The sequence below is a fragment of the Schistocerca serialis genome, chromosome 3, assembly GCF_023864345.2.
Source record: "Schistocerca serialis cubense isolate TAMUIC-IGC-003099 chromosome 3, iqSchSeri2.2, whole genome shotgun sequence".
Lineage (NCBI taxonomy): Eukaryota > Metazoa > Arthropoda > Insecta > Orthoptera > Acrididae > Schistocerca > Schistocerca serialis.
Window position 1 is genome coordinate 392789511 of NC_064640.1, and position 20851 is coordinate 392810361.

The 20851-nt window shown below is 42.4% G+C and overlaps 1 protein-coding gene across 1 annotated transcript in view; it reads left to right on the forward strand.

Annotated features, from left to right (window-relative positions):
• LOC126470884 (glutamate receptor ionotropic, kainate 5-like) overlaps positions 1–20851 on the forward strand; it is a 168351-nt gene that overhangs the window by 38879 nt on the left and 108621 nt on the right. The window contains exon 3 of the mRNA XM_050098907.1: positions 9970–10140. Within this exon, the coding sequence (XP_049954864.1) occupies positions 9970–10140 (171 nt within the window). The remainder of the gene's footprint in view (positions 1–9969; positions 10141–20851) is intronic.

Here is a 20851-nt window from a genome sequence, read left to right on the forward strand (position 1 = left end):
TCAAAGAATAGAAGTGACGCTAGAATCTCGCACTGGAAATTACGAAGCTACACACTCGCCCTCTCACTATCATTTCTTGCATGACTCTGCCAATCAAAAGCCACAGCACAGTGCAGGGAGTCTGTATTACAAAACGAAAAAAAACATTCTGCCCCACTGCACATGTCACATTTTATGCTTACCAGGGAAACATCTCCTACCGCATCTCTGACGTTATGGCCGGTTGAAGCCAATCAGCTTTTCTCTTTCTACACAGTGCTAAAGACATAGCATTCTCACACTCGGTTCGAAGTTTCTCTGAAAAGAGTAAAATTAACAGCAGTGGCCAGGGGAGAAATTCCACTGTTGCTCAGCCGAAATTCTCAGATTTTGGCTCCAAAGAGAGCCCTCTCCCCAGCGTGGGGATGTAGTAAAACGGCAACGAGAATGCTTGTTCCGGGTTTTCGCTTTGGCTGAAACCTATTGTATACTTCAAAGGGAACAACGACTTTCTATATCCGGTTGTGGACGGGTGGTGGCCCTCTTTGAAACCATAGTGTCTGTGTCAGCGGGCAGTCCCGCCCGTGTCGTGCTTTCACTTCGGTAGCCGTTCTAAAGATATTTACTAGGAAGCTGAGCTGAGGGCTTGCCTCTGGTGGCGGCCCCATGTGAAACCTGGCTTCTCGATCAGTCCTGAAGAAGTCTGCTCTGCCACGAGGCAAACTCATTGCAGCTAAAAGCTGAACTACAATTGTCATAAGAAGTAGAAAGAAGGCTACTGAATTAAAGAATAAAGAGAATAAGAAGGAGAAAATGCATGCACACTCACTGACTACTGTTACTAGTAAGATTGCAAATTTGCATATTTCTCGATTTTATGTCCTATAAGGAATTTAAAAAGGTAGTTTTACACGAATAAAAACCATGGAAAATGGCGCGTATATCAGCGACGTTTTCCAATGTATATAACATTTAATCACATTATACGTAGAAAGCTCTAGGCTACTGCAAGAAACTCCTGTTCAGGGCAAAAAGAACGTGCTACAAAGATTCCTTTCATATTAAGGTGCCAAATGTGGAACATGTCACTCACATTTTTTCAGTTCTCCTAAAAACCTGCTGAAAATGGAAGCCGCAACATTGTGCATACATTCGAAAATAGTAGCTAAGAACGTACACCGCTAGTAAGTAAAATTGCAGCACTAGGTAGGATAAAAAAGACAACATTTTACTTATTGTGCATATAAATTACAGTAGGAAGAATAGATGATTAAAAGTTTAGGTGATTTGAGATAGACAGGGCGCCATATTTTGTACACAGAATTTCTGCATCAGGCAGCAACTACGGCCATAACCTAGATTGGCATCTGTTGGAACTGAGCTTAGATGTCAGATGCAGGTAAGTCTTTTGAAACTGCTTCAGTTCTAGGCGCTATCACTCATCAACGGTAGTGGCTGGTGAGTGTTGGGGTGGCAGACTCTCGCCAGTCCAAGAACAGAAGTTTTCAGTTGCGTGAGAGATGTAATTAGTGCTATGGATAGGGGTTCTCAAATAGGTTCCATATTTCTAGATTTCCAAAAGACTTTCGACACCATTCCTCACATGTTACGTACCTGTGGAGTATCGTCTCAGTAGTGTGAGTGGATTCGTAATTTCCTGTCAGAAAATTCGCAGTTCGTAGTAATTGACGGAAATCCATCAAGTAAAACAGAAGCCATGTCTGGCGTTCCTCAGGGAACTGGTATAGGCTCTCTTCTGTTCCTAATCTATACAAACGATGGAGCAACCATTTTAGATTGTTTGCAGATGATACTGTCATTTAACATCGAATAAAGTCATCAGTAGATGAAAACCAGTTGCAAAATGATTTAGAGCACATATCTGTATGATTCTAAATGAGGAAAAGTGTGAGGTCATCCACATGAGTACTAAAAGGAATCTGTTAAATTTTGGTTACACGATAAATCACACAAATCTAAAGACTAAATACCTAGGATTTACAATTATAATCAACTTAAATTTGAACGATCACATAGCTAACGTTGAGGGAAGGCAAACCAAAGACTGCGTTTTATTGGCAGAACACTCAGAAGATGCAACAGCTCTGCTAGAGAGACTGTTTACACTATGATTTTCCATCCTCTTTTAAATCATTGCTGACCGGTATGGGATCCTTACCACATTGAATTGACGGAGGACATCGAAAAAGTTCAAAGAAAAGCAGCTCATTCTCTATCATCGCATCATATGGGAGAGAGTGTCACGGTTATTATACATGAGCTGGAGTTGCAATTATGAATGAAAACAAAGGCGTTTTTCGTGGTGGCGAGATATTTTCACTAAATGTCAACCTCCGACATTCACCTCCGAATGTGAAATATTTTGGTGACAACCACCTACATAGGTAGAAATGATAATTGTAACAAAATAAGAGAAATCAGCGCTCGCAGATAGATTCACGGAGAGTTAGAACAGAAAAAATTTTTTTCGCATTTTTATCTCGTTATAAGATTTGCAATTTTCCGAATAAAATTATATTTTATTCGGAATATATATATATATATATATATATATATATATATATATATATATATATATATATATATATATATAGACCTGACTTACATGAATTTCTGTTTAGTACTCCTCTGAATCTGCATTCATAAGATACAATATATATATATATATATATATATATATATATATATATATATATATATATATATATATAAACTCACATGGGAAGTATTTCATTTTATTTTTTAAATGTAATGTACACTGGTTGAAAATGTTAAAATTTTTACATACATTAATTCAAGATCTAATAAAATCGGTAATTTTTTACATAGAAGGCTGTGGATTGCTGTGTTATAAAGGTTAAATTACGTGTTTATATTGGTAGCACTGTCAAAAACAGTATCGTAACGTTTCATAGTATAAACACGGGTTGTATGTCGAAGTGCTAACGTTTTTCCGAGGAAAAGTGACGAATAGATTGGTAAATCTCCCAAAAAGCAAAGTATGATGCCAAAACGAAGTGTTTTAAGGAAGATGAAGATTTTCGAATACAGGAAAACATTGTGTTGAACATGTGGTGTGTGAAGTTACAGACAATGAAATACAGGCAAACTCGTCAGTTTCTAGAGAAACACCCATTAGTGCTTCGAAGATTAAATAAAACGTTGTGATTTGCAGTTTTCTCAAAACGAAAGTGATGTAAATTGTAGGTTATGTTATTTTCTGATAGATTTACCTATCCTAACAAGGGTGTTAGGTGAATGTGTGTGTTGTAAAATATGTGGAGGGCCAGTTAGTTTACACGAAGATAGTGAGGTGCTGGCAGCTGTGGCCGAGCGGCTCTAGGCGCTTCAGTCCGGAACCGCGCTGCTGCTACCGTCGCAAGTTCGAATCCTGCTTTGGGCACGGATGTGTGTGATGTCCTTATGTTAGTTAGGTTTAAGTAGTTCTAAGTCTAGGGGACCGATGACCTCAGATGTTAAGTCCCATAGTGCTTAGAGCCATTTGAACCATTTGACAGTGAGGTATCAAATGGACTAGCCAGGAAACTTATCATTAATTGTGCCAGTTGTAAATATACTCATTCATTTTGGAATTCTGCTAAGTGTAAAGATGATTATTTTGAAGTAAATGTTAGGTGGTTTTATGGATTGAAAGCTATTGGCAAAGGACGCACTGCAGCAGAAACAATGTGTGCCATGATGAATATGCCATGCCCACCTTATAAAATCAACAAGTATGCAGGATTTATTGGAGCTGCTGTGGAATCTGGTGCATGTGAGTCAATGAAGGGTGCTGTAAATGAAGCTGCTGAAATAAATGATGGTATGGCTGGCATACCAGTAGCTTTTGATGGCACTTGGCAGAAGAGCGGCTACAGTTCTAAGAATTCTGTTGCTACAGTGACCAGAGTGGATACTGGAAAGGTAATAGATTTCCAGATTTTAACCAAACATTGTTATAAGTGTAAATCAGGGAATGAAGAACGGCATATCTGCGACAGAAATTATGAAGGAACAAGTGGTGGCATGGAGGACTCCGCAGCTACTAAAATTTTTAGTTGATTTGTGAACGAAAGGGGAGCGTGTTACACTAAGTTCTTAGGTTATGGAGAGTCAAAAGCATATAACAGTGTAGTAGCCGCTCAACCTTATGGTGAGAAGATTATCACAAAACTGTAATGTGTTGGTTATGTCCAGAAGAAGATGGGCAACAGGTTGAGGAAGTTGAAACAAAGTTTGAGAGACAAGAAACTTTCTGATGGTAAAACCATAAGAAACAAGCTGACAGACAGAATGATTGATGAACTACAGCAGTATTATGGGATGTCCATTAGAAATGATACTGAGGATTTGTTGGAAATGAAGCAGGCAGTATGGGCTACCTTCTCCCACAGATTGTCAACTGATGAAAAACTAGCACACGACCTTTGTTTGCCCTCCTGGACCTGATTCATTGTGCAGTTATTGCAATACCCAGTACTCAAACAGTTCATACAGCCATAAACATTCCATCTCAGCAGCAGTCATGGATATCATAAAACCTATTTACAGAGACCTGGCAAATCCTGAATTACTCAAGAAGTGCCTGCATGGTCAGACTCAAAATTCCAATGAGTCGTTCAATAATCTTATATGGGCTCGCTTACCAAAAATGTTTTTGTTGGAATGAAGACACTAAAGTTTGGGGTCAGTGATGCTGTTATTGCTTTTAATGATGGCAACATTGGTAGGGTGAGAGTGCTACAGCATATGGGAATTAATCCTCGAGCAAACTGCATCCGAGAACTTGAACAGATGAACAAGGTTCGCATTGATAAAGCAGAGTATGCAGCACAGTTGACCACTAAGGAGTCCAAAAAGAAGAAAAGAAGAAAAAATTGGAAAATAGATCAAGAGGATGGTATACAGTATGGTGCAGGGTGCTTCTGAGTAACTAAAAATAAAAAATTAAGCATATATTAAGTGAGTTACAGTCTTTTGAAACTTTAGAAGCCGTTCCTGAAAATTTACATTTCCTGTTGCATTTTCCCCTAAATCTCAGAAACCACTTCGAGTAGATTATTCAAATTTTCAGGGAGGAATAACATACATATCCTGAGTCTACTGAACTAAAAGAAGAACGTAATGTAATATATAATTAAAATTATTTAGGATAACATACAAAAAAGTACACAAAATTTTAACCGTGTACCCGGCTTTGGTGGCCGAGCGGTTCTAGACGCTACAGTCTGGAACCGCGCGATCACTACGGTCGCAGGTTCGAATCCCGCCTCAGGCATGGATGTGTGTGATGTCTTTAGGTTAGTTAGGTTTAAGTAGTTCTAAGTTGTAGGGGACTGATGACCTGAGAAGTTAAGTCCCATAGTGCTCAGAGCCATTTGAACCATTTTTTTAACCGTGTAATTAAAAAATCGTATTTCCGAAAAATCGTATTTCCGAAAGCAGTGGCTGAAGTGCAATTATTGTATTTCAGTAGACTAAGAACATGAAGTTTAATGTCCTATAAGAGTTTCATGTCAATGGCTACAGTGGTTCCTGAAATACAGGGAAGCCGAGTCACTAAATTTAACATTGTCGGGATAGGGCGTTCCAACTACCCTTAGGTGTTGGTTTTCCCTGCATGCTGTTAGAGAATGAAATGGTAGAGAAGTAGTGAGAAAGTGGTCCGATGAACCCTCTGTCGGGCATTTAAGTGTGAACTGGAGAGTAGTCATGTAAATATAGATGTAGCTGTAGATCTGGAGAATGCGCGTCAGGGCAACCGTCAAACGCACTCTGTAACGAAATAGGTCACGGCAGCATGGGGAAGATGTGGCCATACAGTACTTTATTGAAAGATAACATCACGGAGATCTCTAAGGCAGAGCACAGCGCTGGCTTTAACAAGCTATAAATTTAACTTCTGGTGTCCAGTTTACCAGCAATGATACCCAGAGGCCATCAAATTGAGTACCCAAATGCCATCACACCGTGTTCTGAGTCGACATGACGATGACAAATGGAATATGGCTATGTTAATTCTCCTCGGAACCTCCACACACAGATATATTTCTCGCAATACTGTATGCAGTGGGACTCTTCTGAAAAGCCGACATAGTTCCTCTCTTGTGTCCAGTGTTTTTACTAAAGACGTCTCTCAGGCGTACCGATCTCTGCTGCCGCGGCACGGGAAGCTGCAGCAAGAGTCACCGTGCTGACAGCCCATGGTGCTCTACACGTTGTCTTATTGTAAGTGTGAATACTTGTCTAACAGCAAACATCTTATTTTTCTAACACAGGGTAAGTGAAGTGGTTGTGCGATTCTGTATAGCTGAGCGAAGAATATGTCTCTTCTATCGGGCATTAGTCGCATAGGGTCATTGAAATCCTGCATGAGGTTGAGAATGGCTCACCTGAACCCATCGATATCATATTCGCAAGACAGTCGTGAGATTGCAACCAACGCGAGCACCAAATTCGCGGAACGGAATACCGCAGTCCCGATAGGCCATAATTCAGCGGCTGTGAAATGTTGTTGCGTGCTGGTTGGCGTTACATGTTTCATGAGCAGAAACACAATCTTGTCACAAATGCTATTTCTGGATGAGAAACTCGCTGCATGATCTTTCCTGATATACAGAATGTAGATGACTTTACTTCTAACTACTCTGTATGATTGTACTGAAATGCTAATGATTAGCTTGTTCCAATTATGTAGTACACTTCATGCCATTCTGACATTTTTTACATGCTGCCACCACTTCGTTGCAACTTTAATGGTCATAGGTGTACTATGCAAATTGCTCTTTTCTTTGTTTCGGTCATGGTGCGCAGAACAAAATTACTCGAGAGTTCAAGCATTTAACGTACTAAGAAATAAATTTAAATACAACCCCTTCACACACAGGCTCAGCAGTTTACTTGAGTCAGTCGTCACTTTGCTTCCGGTCACAGAACGTCATTTTATTCCAACGACCACCTCTTTCATACATCAACGTCGTACGTGGCTTCATTTTTCGTCCGTAACAAACAGTAGCAAAACTTATACACAGATGTAATTTTTATCCAGTGTTGAATAATGTAGATTCGATTTATCACTGTCCATATTTATCGAGCTGATCTCTGCAACTGTTCAGAAGCGAACGCCACGAAGTTCTTCGTTCATATTAGGAATCAATGATTTAGGTCGGAGGTCTGTGATGGATGGTACACAACTTTCCAGCCCCATCGATCGAACAAATCAGTCACAACTTGCGCCCGAGCTTTGCCCTACAAAATGTAGACTGGGCCCTACAGAAAGTGTCTCCGCTTCTTTCTCTAAGCTGTTCTGTTTTAGGATTTTGCGCGGTAGGTGGATCAAAACAAAATGTCCAGACACTCTGTGACCAAAATGGTACTGAAACAGAGGATGACAGACTAAAGGCCGAAATACTAAATGTCTTTTTCCAAAGCTGTTTCACAGAGGAAGACTGCACTGTAGCTCCTTCTCTAGATTGTCGCACAGATGACACAATGGTAGATATCGAAATAGATGACAGAGGGATAGTAAAACAATTAAAAACGCTCAAAAGAGGAAAGGCCGCTGGACCTGATGGGATACCAGTTCCATTTTACACAGAGTACGCAAAGGAACTTGTCCCCCTTCTTGCAGCGGTGTACCGTAGGTCTCTAGAAAAGCGTAGCGTTCCAAAAGATTGGAAAAGGGCACAAGTCATCCCCGTTTTCAAGAAGGGACGTCGAACAGACGTGCAGAACTATAGACCTATATCTCTAACGTCAATAAGTTGTAGAATTTTGGAACACGTATTGTGTTCGAGTATAATGACTTTTCTGGGGACTAGAAATCTACTCTGTAGGAATCAGCATGGGTTTCGAAAAAGACGATCCTGTGAAACCCAGCTCGCGCTATTCGTCCACGAGACTCAGAGGGCCATAAACACGGGTCCCAAGGTAGATGCCGTGTTTCTTGACTTCCGCAAGGCGTTTGATACAGTTCCCCACAGTCGTTTAATGAACAAAGTAAGAGCATATGGACTATCAGACCAATTGTGTGATTGGATTGAAGAGTTCCTAGATAACAGAACGCAGCATGTCATCCTCAATGGAGAGAAGTCTTCCGAAGTAAGAGTGATTTCAGGTGTGCCATAGTGGAGTGTTGTAGGACCGTTGCTATTCACAATATATATAAATGACCTTGTGGATAACATCGGAAGTTCACTGAGGCTTTTTGCGGATGACGCTGTAGTATTTCGATAGGTTGTAACAATGGAAAATTGTACTGAAATACAGGAGGATCTGCAACGAATTGACGTATGGTGCAGGTAATGGCAATTGAATCTCAATTTAGACAAGTGTAATGTGATGCGAATACATAGAAAGAAAGATCTTTTATCATTTAGCTACAATAGAGCAGGTCAGCAACTGGAAGTAGTTAATTCCATAAAATATGTGGCAGTAGGCATTAGGAGTGATTTAAAATGGAATGTACATATAAAGTTGATCGTCGGTAAAGCAGATGCCAGACTGAGATTCATAGGAAGAATCCTAAGTAAATGCAGTCCGAAAACAAAGGAAGTAGGTTACAGTACACCTGTTCGCCCACTGCCTGAATACTGCTCACCGGTGTGGGATCCGTACCAGATAGGGTTGATAGAAGAGATAGAGAAGATCCAATGGAGAGCAGCGCCCTTCCTTACAGAATCATTTAGTAATCGCGAAAGCGTTACGGAGATGATAGATAAACTCCAGTGGAAGACTCTGCAAAAGAGACGCTCAGTAGCTCGATACGGGCTTTTGTTGAAGTTTCGAGAACATTCATTCATCGAGGAGTCAAGCAGTATCTTGCTCTCCCCTAGGTATATCTCGCGAAGAGACCATGAGGATAAAATCAGAGAGATTAGAGCCCACACAGAGGCATACCGACAATCTTTCTTTCCACGAACAATACTAGACTTGAATAGAAGGGAGAACCGATCGAGGTATTCAAGGTACCCTCCGCCACACACTGTCAGGTGGCTTGCGGAGTATGGATGTAGATGTAGATGTAGATATAGACCGTAAGACATGTGTACGAACAAAGATGCAGTATTTGTAGATTTAGAAAACGTTTTTAACAATATTGACTGGAGGACACCGAAAAGAAATTAAAAACTGAGAATGAAAAGTTATCTATAACTTCTGCATACACAAGACGGCAGTTGTAAGAGTCGAAGGATATGAAAGGGAGGCTGTCATTGAGAAGAAGATGAGACAACCTTGTAGACTATTTTTCTTGATATTCAATCTGCATGTTGAGATCAAGGGGTGATATAAACATTGTGTGTCCCTAATTGCAATCTATGGTACAATTGTTATTCAAATGTTTTCCAAGACGACACGAACGATATTTGTGTCTGCACATCTCCTTAGCTATAGTTGGACGAATATGTAGCTGAACATCGACAGCTCTCTTAGTCAGCCCAAGCATATCACTCCCACCGAGCGAGGTGGCGCAGTGGTTAGACACTGGACTCGCATTCGGAAGGACGACGGTTCAATCCCGCGTCCGGCCATCCTGATTTAGGTTTTCCGTGATTTCCCTAAAATCACTCCAGGCAAATGCCGGGATGGTTCCTCTGAAAGGGCACGGCCGACTTCCTTCCCCATCCTTCCCTAATCCGATGAGACCGATGACCACGCTGTCTGGTCTCCTTCCCCAAACCAACCAACCAACCATATCACTCCAGCATAGGTTAATGATCGATATTAGATCGTTATGTCTGGCACTAATTTCGATGATTGCTGATGAGGTTTGGTAGTCTCCTTTCGATGATAGGAGAAAATTCCTTTGTAAATAATTCAACAGGTCTATGACATGATGAAACTGAGCTATGCAACAGGATAACGGTGATATGTTATTTATCGTAATCTACCAACAGTTTTCATTACTTTTTTCATCTGTGTTTTATCTGGAGAATCCTATGAAGAAGCAATGTGTGTGTGTGTGTTCAGATACCGCATGTGGGAGCAAACGTCGTGGGGCTCGTTGTCCGAGGCAGGCGAGTGGAGTGGCATGACAGGTGACCTGACCCGTGGAGTGGCCGATGCTGCTATCGCTAGCTTCACGCAGACCACCATGCGCAATCAGCATGTGGACTTCACCATGCCACTCATCCGCACCAGGTACAGAAAGCTTTCTGTCTTCACATCTTCTTATTTTAAAAAGTACATCGGCAGCGGAGGGCTGGCCTATGCCACCACTGCCAGCTTCATATATTTGAAAACCATAACCAGAATGTAGATTTCAGCACATCGCTCATACGCACTAAAGTTTACATGCCAAAACATGTTACACTTCAGTCTCTCTCACCCTCAACAACATGTTAGGACGGAAATGTTAGTGGAAAACTGCCCAACCCCACCTTTGTCAGTTTGTTTAATTGCCTATCACAACTAGCATGCAGAATTCGCCTAGCCTCTCATCTGCACCAGGTACATATGCAGGTCCAGGTAGCTTTCTAGCTTTACACTTGGTCCCTCAGCAGTACATTATGAGAGCAACGTGAATGCACAGCTGTCTGACGCCACCATTATCATTTTCACGTATTGCCATGTACAACATACCCAGAGACATCACCACTAGGTTCATCTGTACTAGTGCATATACGCAGATGACTTCCTTGCTTTCAGGGTCTTTCCTCCTAGAAGATACACCATGCCTACAACAAGATAATAGGGTTGACTAATACCATCACTGTCAACGTCCAGTTATGACCACTCACGACCAGCACGTATACTTCACCACATCCCTAATCTGCACCAGACGGGCCCTGCATACGCTATCCCAGGCATCTTTCTGGTATCCAGACTCTCTTCCCTTAAAAAATACATAATGGCGACAAAATGAATGGAGGACTGCCTATGTCAGCATAGGCAAACCTTATATTCAGGATGTTGCAAATCTTTAGGTTCAAAATTATACACACAGGAGAGGACAGTAAACTGATAATTTTAAGATAACGAACCAGTGAAAATTTGAGGTGATACTAGGTTTGAATAGAAAGTGCCTGTGAGGTATGTGTTTGCAAACTGTTTGCGCTTCTGCATCGACATTCGAGTTGCTACCTTGAAAAACAAAGCACATAAGTCTGTGATGAGTACACAGTTTTTGTCCTATGGGGTAGCAGGAAGGGACTGAAGTTTGTAAAGCCAGTAGAAAAGGAAGTGGAAGGAAGGAAGATTAAAGTTTGATGATTAGAGATGGAGTGCAAATAGGGACTAGGAATGGATGGGTGAAGGAATTGCCCTGTCCTTTCCAATGAATCAGTCTGGCATTTGCTCTAAGCATTTACAGAAACCACAGATAAATTATATCTGGATGACCACATGGGTATTAGAACCACCGTTTACATGAATGTGTGTCCGGCGTCTTATACGCCATTGTAATGCACGCATTGGGGCTAGCTGTCGTCACCCTGTATAGTTGCTATGAGCTCAAGCAGATGTTATAAGGCGTGAGATTTTTGTATCAACGATAAACTGAATTTTTATTGACGACCATTAATTCCTCTGCTCAAATTAACCAGTTTATGATCATCTGGTTGTACATAACTTTGATCGCAAAAATCAGGGACACAATGTATTTGACATGACCAAGCAGAAAGTGAGGTTCCCCACGCTGCTCATCTGCACCAGCTACATACACTGAGACAGTTTTCTATTTTTCAGTCTCTCTCCCTCTCAACAATACGTCATGACAGCAAGGTCAACAAAGGGCAGACCGAAGCTACCATCACTAGCTTCACATATTTACCATGCATCACCACAGTGCAGACTCGCCAACGCCGCTTACCTGCATCAGGTACACAGGCCACTCTCGACAGACTTAACTCTTTTTGCACATCATCGAAAATGTACAGAATCTACTACTATTTGTAAATCTGGTATAATGGTTTCGCCAACACGCCACCCTTATGATACTTAGAAACAATATAGGTTTCTCGACGAGTGTGTTTGGTTTGGACTACGGTGATAGCATGAACGAGTGAAAACTAGAAATATGTAGGTGAACCTGCTGGAAGCTCGTAAAAATACACAACAAAGGAACGGTGTACCCGCCTTCTTAGCAGCAGGAACATGAGGTGCTCTGCCACTGACGGTCTGTCCACATGGAAGTCAATAGAACAATTGGACGTGGTTATCCAAATGGAATCAACTCGGAAATCTACATTTTGAGCTAGAGCTGTTTTAGCATAACTTTACAAATAAATAACATTTTCTAATGTTCTATCGGATTAATACTATAGGCCTCAACAGTTATTGATCCACCGTGCGTAGAGTGCCGAAATTGGAGTTGGTTTCTTACTGCTTATCTTAAATTTGACACCGGGGCTTGGTTCTTGTGGTTCGTAGTTGGAAAGAGAGAAAATGAGGCAACACTTATATCACTGAAATAACTACACTTCAGAATTTATGTTTGGACAATTTTTTTTATTCACAATGCCAGTGTAACAGCGGCAGAATGTGGAAGTAAATACAAAAATAGTTTAAACATTATATCAAATACGAACTATTTGATTATTTTTATACAGTTTGATGAAAGTAATTACTTCAACATTTAAGTTAACATTATTACTACTGTCGTTAAATACATAAATAAGTTATGCCCATATGATTCTCTTACACATTGACATGTTTGAAAGCTGCTACAAAGTGAAATTAATTTAGTATTAGTACCATCAACATCATCCACAATTTCAGGGTCTGAAGTTTTTCATAAATCTCTATGGAATCCCCTGGAATGAGGTGCATTGTCGATTTTATGTCCTGCAATTTTGGCAGTGATGTTGCTTTAGCATTTGGCCATAGAGGTACCAAGAATGCTGTTAGATCTGGCGAAGACTTTGAGAGGCCTACAGCACGTCTCTGAATATTTACTTCAACGAAATTATCTTCGAAGTTGTTGTTCATGAACACTGAATAAGATTTCTTCTTTGTTATTCGTATTTGTAAGTTCCAGCGAATTAACTTTGTTGTTGTGTCATGCTTTCTGTTGACAATTTTTTTTCTAACGGTGAAGTACTCCAAACGTTTTTTTTTGCCATCTTACGGATTTGCAGATGGTGTTTTTTTCTGGCCTGTTGCATGACAGTGATGTAATCTTCTGTAGTATACGACCTTTGTTGCATTTTTAGTGCACTTTATGTATCACCAAGGCCGCCTCATTCGGTAAGAATGAATGACCAGAAATAGAAATCCTATGGTAATCGTTTTAAGGGTAGCGTGTTCCTGTAGAGCAGTCTTCAACATTTTTGTGTTTCTGTTCTGCTCTCCACAAGAACCAGACCACAAAATCAGTGACTTAATTTGTTCAGTAACATTGCTAAGAATGTGTTTCCTTAGATGAGATCATTCTGCTTGAGCTCCATGACCAGCAACTCCTTCAATCCGCACATAACAGTGACCTTCGTTATTTTTTCCTATATGGATTCCGTAGTTATACAACTAGAGTAGCCGTTTTGGTTCCACATTGCAAATCACTGCCACGTGGATACAGCAACTGGTAGTTGCTCCAGACCTCTCTACAGAGCATCATGTTATGGGATGGAGTTGGTTCTGTTTTGCTTGACATACTGCACACATTCCATTCTGTTTTGCTTGACATACTGCACACATTCCATCACAGTTTGCAACACAGAACCGGCAATCTGTAAAATGGTAGTTGGTTCCCAATTGTATAACTACGTCCAATTGAGGCCAGGCAGACGTTACGGCCGGTGTGCGTACATTAACAGAATACAGTTAAACTTCCGTGCAGATGGTAAACGAGAGAGGTGAGATAACGTCACTGGCTGTATCAATCTATGTTAACATATTTATAGAAATAATGTGCGTAATTATAAATTCACGTTGGAGTTAGAAGTAATATTCCTCATTTATTGTGGAGTTGGCCATCTATATGAAGGGCTTATTTCAGCAGTGGTACAAGTCCATTTTTGTTCATTTTGGAATACAGAGTCCTAAAGTTACATGAGCGCTGAAAAATCTGCTGTTGAGATATCAGAAATATTCAAGCATATGGCTTCTTGCTAGAGATGAACCTTTCTTTCTGTTTGTTTGGATAATTAATTTCAGAAGCATTATAGGCAGAAAAGTGGAGGTAATGGACTTGTACCACTATTGAAAAAAGTCCGTCATATGGTCTAAAGACTATCCACCTCTATACGGTATGGTTCGTGGCGCTTCAAGAGCTTCAAGATATTAGGAAGAAGTGCATTGAGTTATGTATACGGGAAGAGAATCGAAAAGATTGCATATAAAAGTACTTTACTAACCATGAGAATAATTCCTGCTGAAGTCAGTGGCGACTCGTAACCACAAATTTGCAGCTATTTCGCAAACGGCGCGGATCCATATCTACTGGAACCTTTATGCTTCCACTGCAGTAGATTTTACCCCCGTCAACTTTCACTGTTAATTACGATACACCCTGTGCACACCTTATGCCAGTTGCAGACATAGCCAATATTGCAGAGGTCAGGCACTGCTCCTTGAGCTGGGATACAGCATTTTCAGACTGTTTTATTCGTTGATAAGGTATTGTGCGAAACGTTCAAGATGTCTTAAGATCCACAGGTTTAACAGATAATTCACTGAATCTAGAAGCCGTAGCTAGGTTACGCGGCCACTGTAAGCGTTTCAGCCGGAATATTTGCTTTCTGTTCTGCAGAACATTGCAATAGCCGCAATGCTGCCCCACTGTGAATGCTATTCTTGAAAACGAGGTGACACAGGTGGAAATCGCCATGGCTACTACTACACGACTAAGAAGCTGCCGCGAATGAGTGTGTTGACGGAGCTCCCGAAAGTCATATAGCAGAAATATCAAAGCTACCTCAAGTACTATCATCTCCTAAGGGTTCTGTTTCTTCTATAGTAAGTACGGGACCGATCACCACTCGTCTACTTGAGTGAGACGAGCATGTCAGTTGTAGGGCTAGGCACCCTGTACAGAGGAGACACGGACCAGGGAGAACTCAGGGTGCTATACCAACACCCCTAACTTACAAGTTTGAGGCGCTGTCTTTCACTGAAGCCGAAACTGAGCCAGCAGCGCTCACTTCACCTGTTGACGAGGCAAACACAAAGACGAGGCAAACGTAAAAGGTCAGGAGTCTATTAGCAGTTGGTAGTTCGAACGTACTGTGAATAACGATAACCCCTAGGGAGACGGCAGCAAGGGATAGAAAGGAGCACTATGTCACTCAGTGTGGATGCGTGGTGGCCTCATTCGGCATGTTGAAAAGGCTATTACGGCAGCCATTGAGGGAACAGGCTGCGTTCAACTGATAGATTGTAGCTTACATGACAAATGATGATTGTCATCTGGGCTTCAAGGACATATTTCGATCATTTCAATGTCTCGCAGAGACGCTTGAGAATACTGGCCTTGGTCAGGGAGTTTCAACGAAGCTCACAGTGTGCAGTACTGTCCCTGGAACAGATTGTGGCCCCTTGTTTCTGTGTCGAGTAAAAGTCTTTGACCACCAGAGATTGCGAAGGTTCTGTGAAACGCTATTCTGTAACTTCCTTGACTTGCACTTAGTGCTGAGAACTGTAGGGGCCCCCTAAATTGGTCAGGTGTGCACTGCAAATCAGCGGCTGCTACCCAGGTAACTGACTGTGAGGGGTGTTCACGAGGGTTTTTTAGATTAGACGACTCTCCATTCAGTCATAACGACAGCTGTGGAAGACCCAAAAGTATAAGTGTAAGATCCAAACGAATACCGCCACTGATGAGAGCATTAAAATCCTAATAGTTAACTGCCGAAGCGTTCGCAAAAGAGTGCCAGAGTTTGAAGCACTCCTAAAAAGCAAGGAAGCTCATATAATACTACATACTGAAAATTGGTTAGAATCTGAAGTTGAGAGCAGTGAAATTTTTGGTGAAAATTTAAGTGTATACCGAAAGGCTATAAACAACATACTAAAATCCAACGAGATAGAAATTCAAGCCGCATGCGAGATCGTTTGGGCAAGACTCAGTATCAGGGGCGGGCATAAAATTGTAACGAGCCCTTCTGTCAACCACCAGACTCAACACCAGATGTAACCAAAAACTTAAAGAGGAACTACGCTCACTTATATGTAATTATCAGAGGATACTTTAATCATCGAACAATCAGTTGGGAAAATTACAGTAGTTAAGTGGTGGACGTGACAAGAAATCATGTGAAACATTACTGAATGCCTTCTCTGGAAAGTATTTAGAACAGAGAGTTCGGAATGCCATTCATGTGGAAATACACTCCTGGAAATTGAAATAAGAACACCGTGAATTCATTGTCCCAGGAAGGGGAAACTTTATTGACACATTCCTGGGGTCAGATACATCACATGATCACACTGACAGAACCACAGGCACATAGACACAGGCAACAGAGCATGCACAATGTCGGCACTAGTACAGTGTATATCCACCTTTGCAGCAATGCAGGCTGCTATTCTACCATGGAGACGATCGTAGAGATGCTGGATGTAGTCCTGTGGAACGGCTTGCCATGCCATTTCCACCTGGCGCCTCAGTTGGACCAGCGTTCGTGCTGGACGTACAGACCGCGTGAGACGACGCTTCATCCAGTCCCAAACATGCTCAATGGGGGACAGATCCGGAGATCTTGCTGGCCAGGGTAGTTGACTTATACCGTCTAGAGCACGTTGGGTGGCACGGGATACATGCGGACGTGCATTGTCCTGTTGGAACAGCAAGTTCCCTTGCCGGTCTAGGAATGGTAGAACGATGGGTTCGATAACGGTTTGGATGTACCGTGCACTATTCAGTGTCCCCTCGACGATCACCAGTGGTGTACGGCCAGTGTAGGAGATCGCTCCCCACACCATGATGCCGGGTGTTGGCCCTGTGTGCCTCGGTCGTATGCAGTCCTGTTTGTGGCGCTCACCTGCACGGCGCCAAACACGCATACGACCATCATTGGCACCAAGGCAGAAGCGACTCTCATCGCTGAAGACGACACGTCTCCATTCGTCCCTCCATTCACGCCTGTCGCGACACCACTGGAGGCGGGCTGCACGATGTTGGGGCGTGAGCGGAAGACGGCCTAACGGTGTGCGGGACCGTAGCCCAGCTTCATGGAGACGGTTGCGAATGGTCCTCGCCGATACCCCAGGAGCAACAGTGTCCCTAATTTGCTGGGAAGTGGCGGTGCGGTCCCCTACGGCACTGCGTAGGATCCTACGGTCTTGGCGTGCATCCGTGCGTCGCTGCGGTCCGGTCCCAGGTCGACGGGCACGTGCACCTTCCGCCGACCACTGGCGACAACATCGATGTACTGTGGAGACCTCACGCCCCACGTGTTGAGCAATTCGGCGGTACGTCCACCCGGCCTCCCGCATGCCCACTATACGCCCTCGCTCAAAGTCCGTCAACTGCACATACGGTTCACGTCCACGCTGTCGCGGCATGCTACCAGTGTTAAAGACTGCGATGGAGCTCCGTATGCCACGGCAAACTGGCTGACACTGACGGCGGCGGTGCACAAATGCTGCGCAGCTAGCGCCATTCGACGGCTAACACCGCGGTTCCTGGTGTGTCCGCTGTGCCGTGCGTGTGATCATTGCTTGTACAGCCCTCTCGCAGTGTCCGGAGCAAGTATGGTGGGTCTGACACACCGGTGTCAATGTGTTCTTTTTTCCATTTCCAGGAGTGTATATTAGATCTAATGGCAACAAATAGATCAGGCTTCCTTGAGGATGTCAACACTGAAACTGGTATCAGTCACCAAGAGACAGTTGTAGCAACAATGACTTCCAAAGTACAAAGGGCAGCTAAAACAAGTAGAAAGATTTATATGTTCAGTAAACTATATAAAAAGCAGTAGTGTCATATCTCAATGAGGAACTTGAACTTGTTAGCACAGTACAGGAGCATGTAGAAGAACTATGGCTCAAGTTTTAAAGAATACTTTACCACGCATAGGATTAATACATACCCAGTACAATAGTTTGTGATGGGAGGAACCCTCCATGGTACACAGTCACAGGAAGGAAAGTGCTAAAGAAACAGAGACTACTGCATAATAGGTGTAAACCAAAGCATAGGGCCGTAGACAGGAAGATGACGAATGAAACGTGTTTGGTTGTCAAGAGACCAATGCGTGAATCCTTCTACTGTTACCGTAGCAGAATACTGTCAAATGATCTATCACAAAAAAACAAATTCTGGTCATATGGAAAGGCTGTTAGTGGCACCAAGGTTAGTGTCCAGTCATTCGCAGATGGGACAGGAATTGAAACCGAAGGCAGTACTATGCATCAAGATAGAAAGGGAATGAGAGAGGAAAAATTTTTCTACATCCCTACAGTCCGGCATTTTTCAAGCACGCGGAAGTATCAACACGAGACAGCCGCTAGGCGTAAATATTTCGACACGGTTTGTCGCCCACCAAGAGTACGACACTTCTGCGTAAGACTGCGAGCGAGCTCAGTGGAAAAGTGTAAGACAAGTGCAGACCAACATGCTACTGTCAGAACATTATGTAAGACACACCATGTAGGTCGCAAGAACACCTGTCAGGGGTTTGACGAAGCAATTATCATACTGCAACTAACTGATTAAGCCAGTACAGCAAAACCGAAGACCACTGACGACTCATAATGAACGATACCGATTGGGTCATCACAAATGACGTCGCATGGCAAAACCACTCCTCAGCGCCATAAATACTCCCCCCACGGGGCTATAGGGAGTCGATCACTAGGCTCGATGGCATTCATGTTGTAGACATTCGATTCTCTGATTATTATATTGTAACATCTTATGTGAGACTGTTCCAGTAGAGGCCGCGCGACTGCTACGGTCACAGGTTCGAATCCTGCCTCGGACATGGATGTGTGTGATGTCCTTAGGTTAGTTAGGTTTAAGTAGTTCTAAGTTCTAGGGGACTGATGACCACAGATGTTAAGTCCCATAGTGCTCAGAGCCATTTGAACCATTTTTTTTTTTTTGTTCCAGTAGAGTGCTTAAAAATCATTCGTGCGACCCATTCTAGAATATTGTTCAAGTGTGTGGGACTCGTACCAAATAGGGCTAATTAGGGGCATAAAAAAGGGCAGAGATTATGGTCACAGATTTGTTTGACCTGTGGGAGAGTATCACAGATATGTTGAAGAAACTAAACTGACAGGCTCTTGAACATAGACGTAAATTACTCCGAGAAAGCCTGCTTACAAAGTTTCAAGAACTGGCGTTAAACGACTGTAGGAACATACCACATTCCCCTACGTATCACTCCCGTAGGAATCGTCAGGACAAGATTAGATTAATTACAGTACACACGGGGCATTTAAACAAACATTCCTCCTGCGCTCCATACATGAATGGAATGGGGAAAAGCCCTAATAACAGGCACAATGTCACGAACCGTCTGCCACGTGCGTCACAGTGGTTAGCAGAGTATAGCTGTAGATGTAGCGGGAGATGCAAAACTCAAATAAACGAAAGAGTTTTTTTGTTTTTAAATGCGATGGTAGTTTTATGAAAATAATTTTTGTCGTGCTAAGTATACGACCACCAAACGGTGATAACCCTAAAAATTTGTCAACATCCCCATTACAACATTATGAGGGTTGTAGCTGCCACGTCCGTCGATGTAGATGAATGGTAATACAAAGCGAAGTAGAGCTATTAATGCAATAAGGTGTTTCTTATATTTTCTGTACAAACTGTACTTATATTTACCATAAAATACAAATCAATTGCCGTAGAAACAAAGAAAAATTTAAAAGCGGAACTGGACAAAGAACTTTAGGTCATAAATTGTGTAGAATTAAATAATAAAATGCCGGCCGTGGTGGTCGTGCGGTTCTAGGCGCAACAGTCTGGAGCCGCGCGACCGCTACGGTCGCAGGTTTGAATCCTGCCTCGGGCGTGGATGTGTGTGATGTTCTTAGGTTAGTTAGGTTTAAGTAGTTCTAAGTTCTAGGGGACTGATGACCTCAGAAGTTAAGTCCCACAGTGCTCAGAGCCATTTGAACAAGTACAAATAATAAAATTTAAATGCTCCATAATACGCTTTAAATTCGAAAATTGCTCTGAAGTGCAATTTTTTACGTTTAGTTTTCACAACATTTCCCTCGTACGGCCCGCACAACAGGTTCAACACCTAATTACGACCCTCGCGACGTGTGAGAAAATCCCTCACAGCTATGCTGGAAATACAATTGTGTTGTTGACAGCGTCTCTCGACCTAATGGCTGTACACTGGCGCCAAAACTACCGCCAACATTCCTCACAAGGCCAGTGTGACTTTTGTTGCTCACCAGAGAATGTGGTTTCAGTACGACGATGCACAGTCCCAGTCCGACATTTATGTCCGTCAGTAGCTGAACGACCACATCCATCGTTGGACTGGAAGGGAAGGTCCTCTCCTTGTACCACCGATGTCGCTGGATTTCAGTCCTACGGATTTTTTTTTACTGGTCCTCCGCGACATCGTCAGTATGTGAAAGCCCAGTAGAAAATGGACGGGAACGGTTCGGTATTGTCCTAGCTGCTTGTCTTCTTGTACAACAGACAGCGGGGATATACGAGAGAGTGTAGGAGTGTAGTGAAACTCCTTGCGCTGTTGTCGTGAATGCGTTGAGACAGCGACCGACACGTTGAACACTTGCTATGATATTAAGTTGCTTAAATGCGTGAGTTGTCTATGTCAACGAAAGCTAAACATTCTGTATAATACAACGTTCTAACAGTAGTGGTAGTAGGTTGACTTTAAAAACTGTAAGTGCACAAAATGAGAAAGCAGAATACAAGCACTGCAGCTTCTAAGACGGGAATTCAGTAAAGGCATTAAAAGATTATATGACTAGATACATC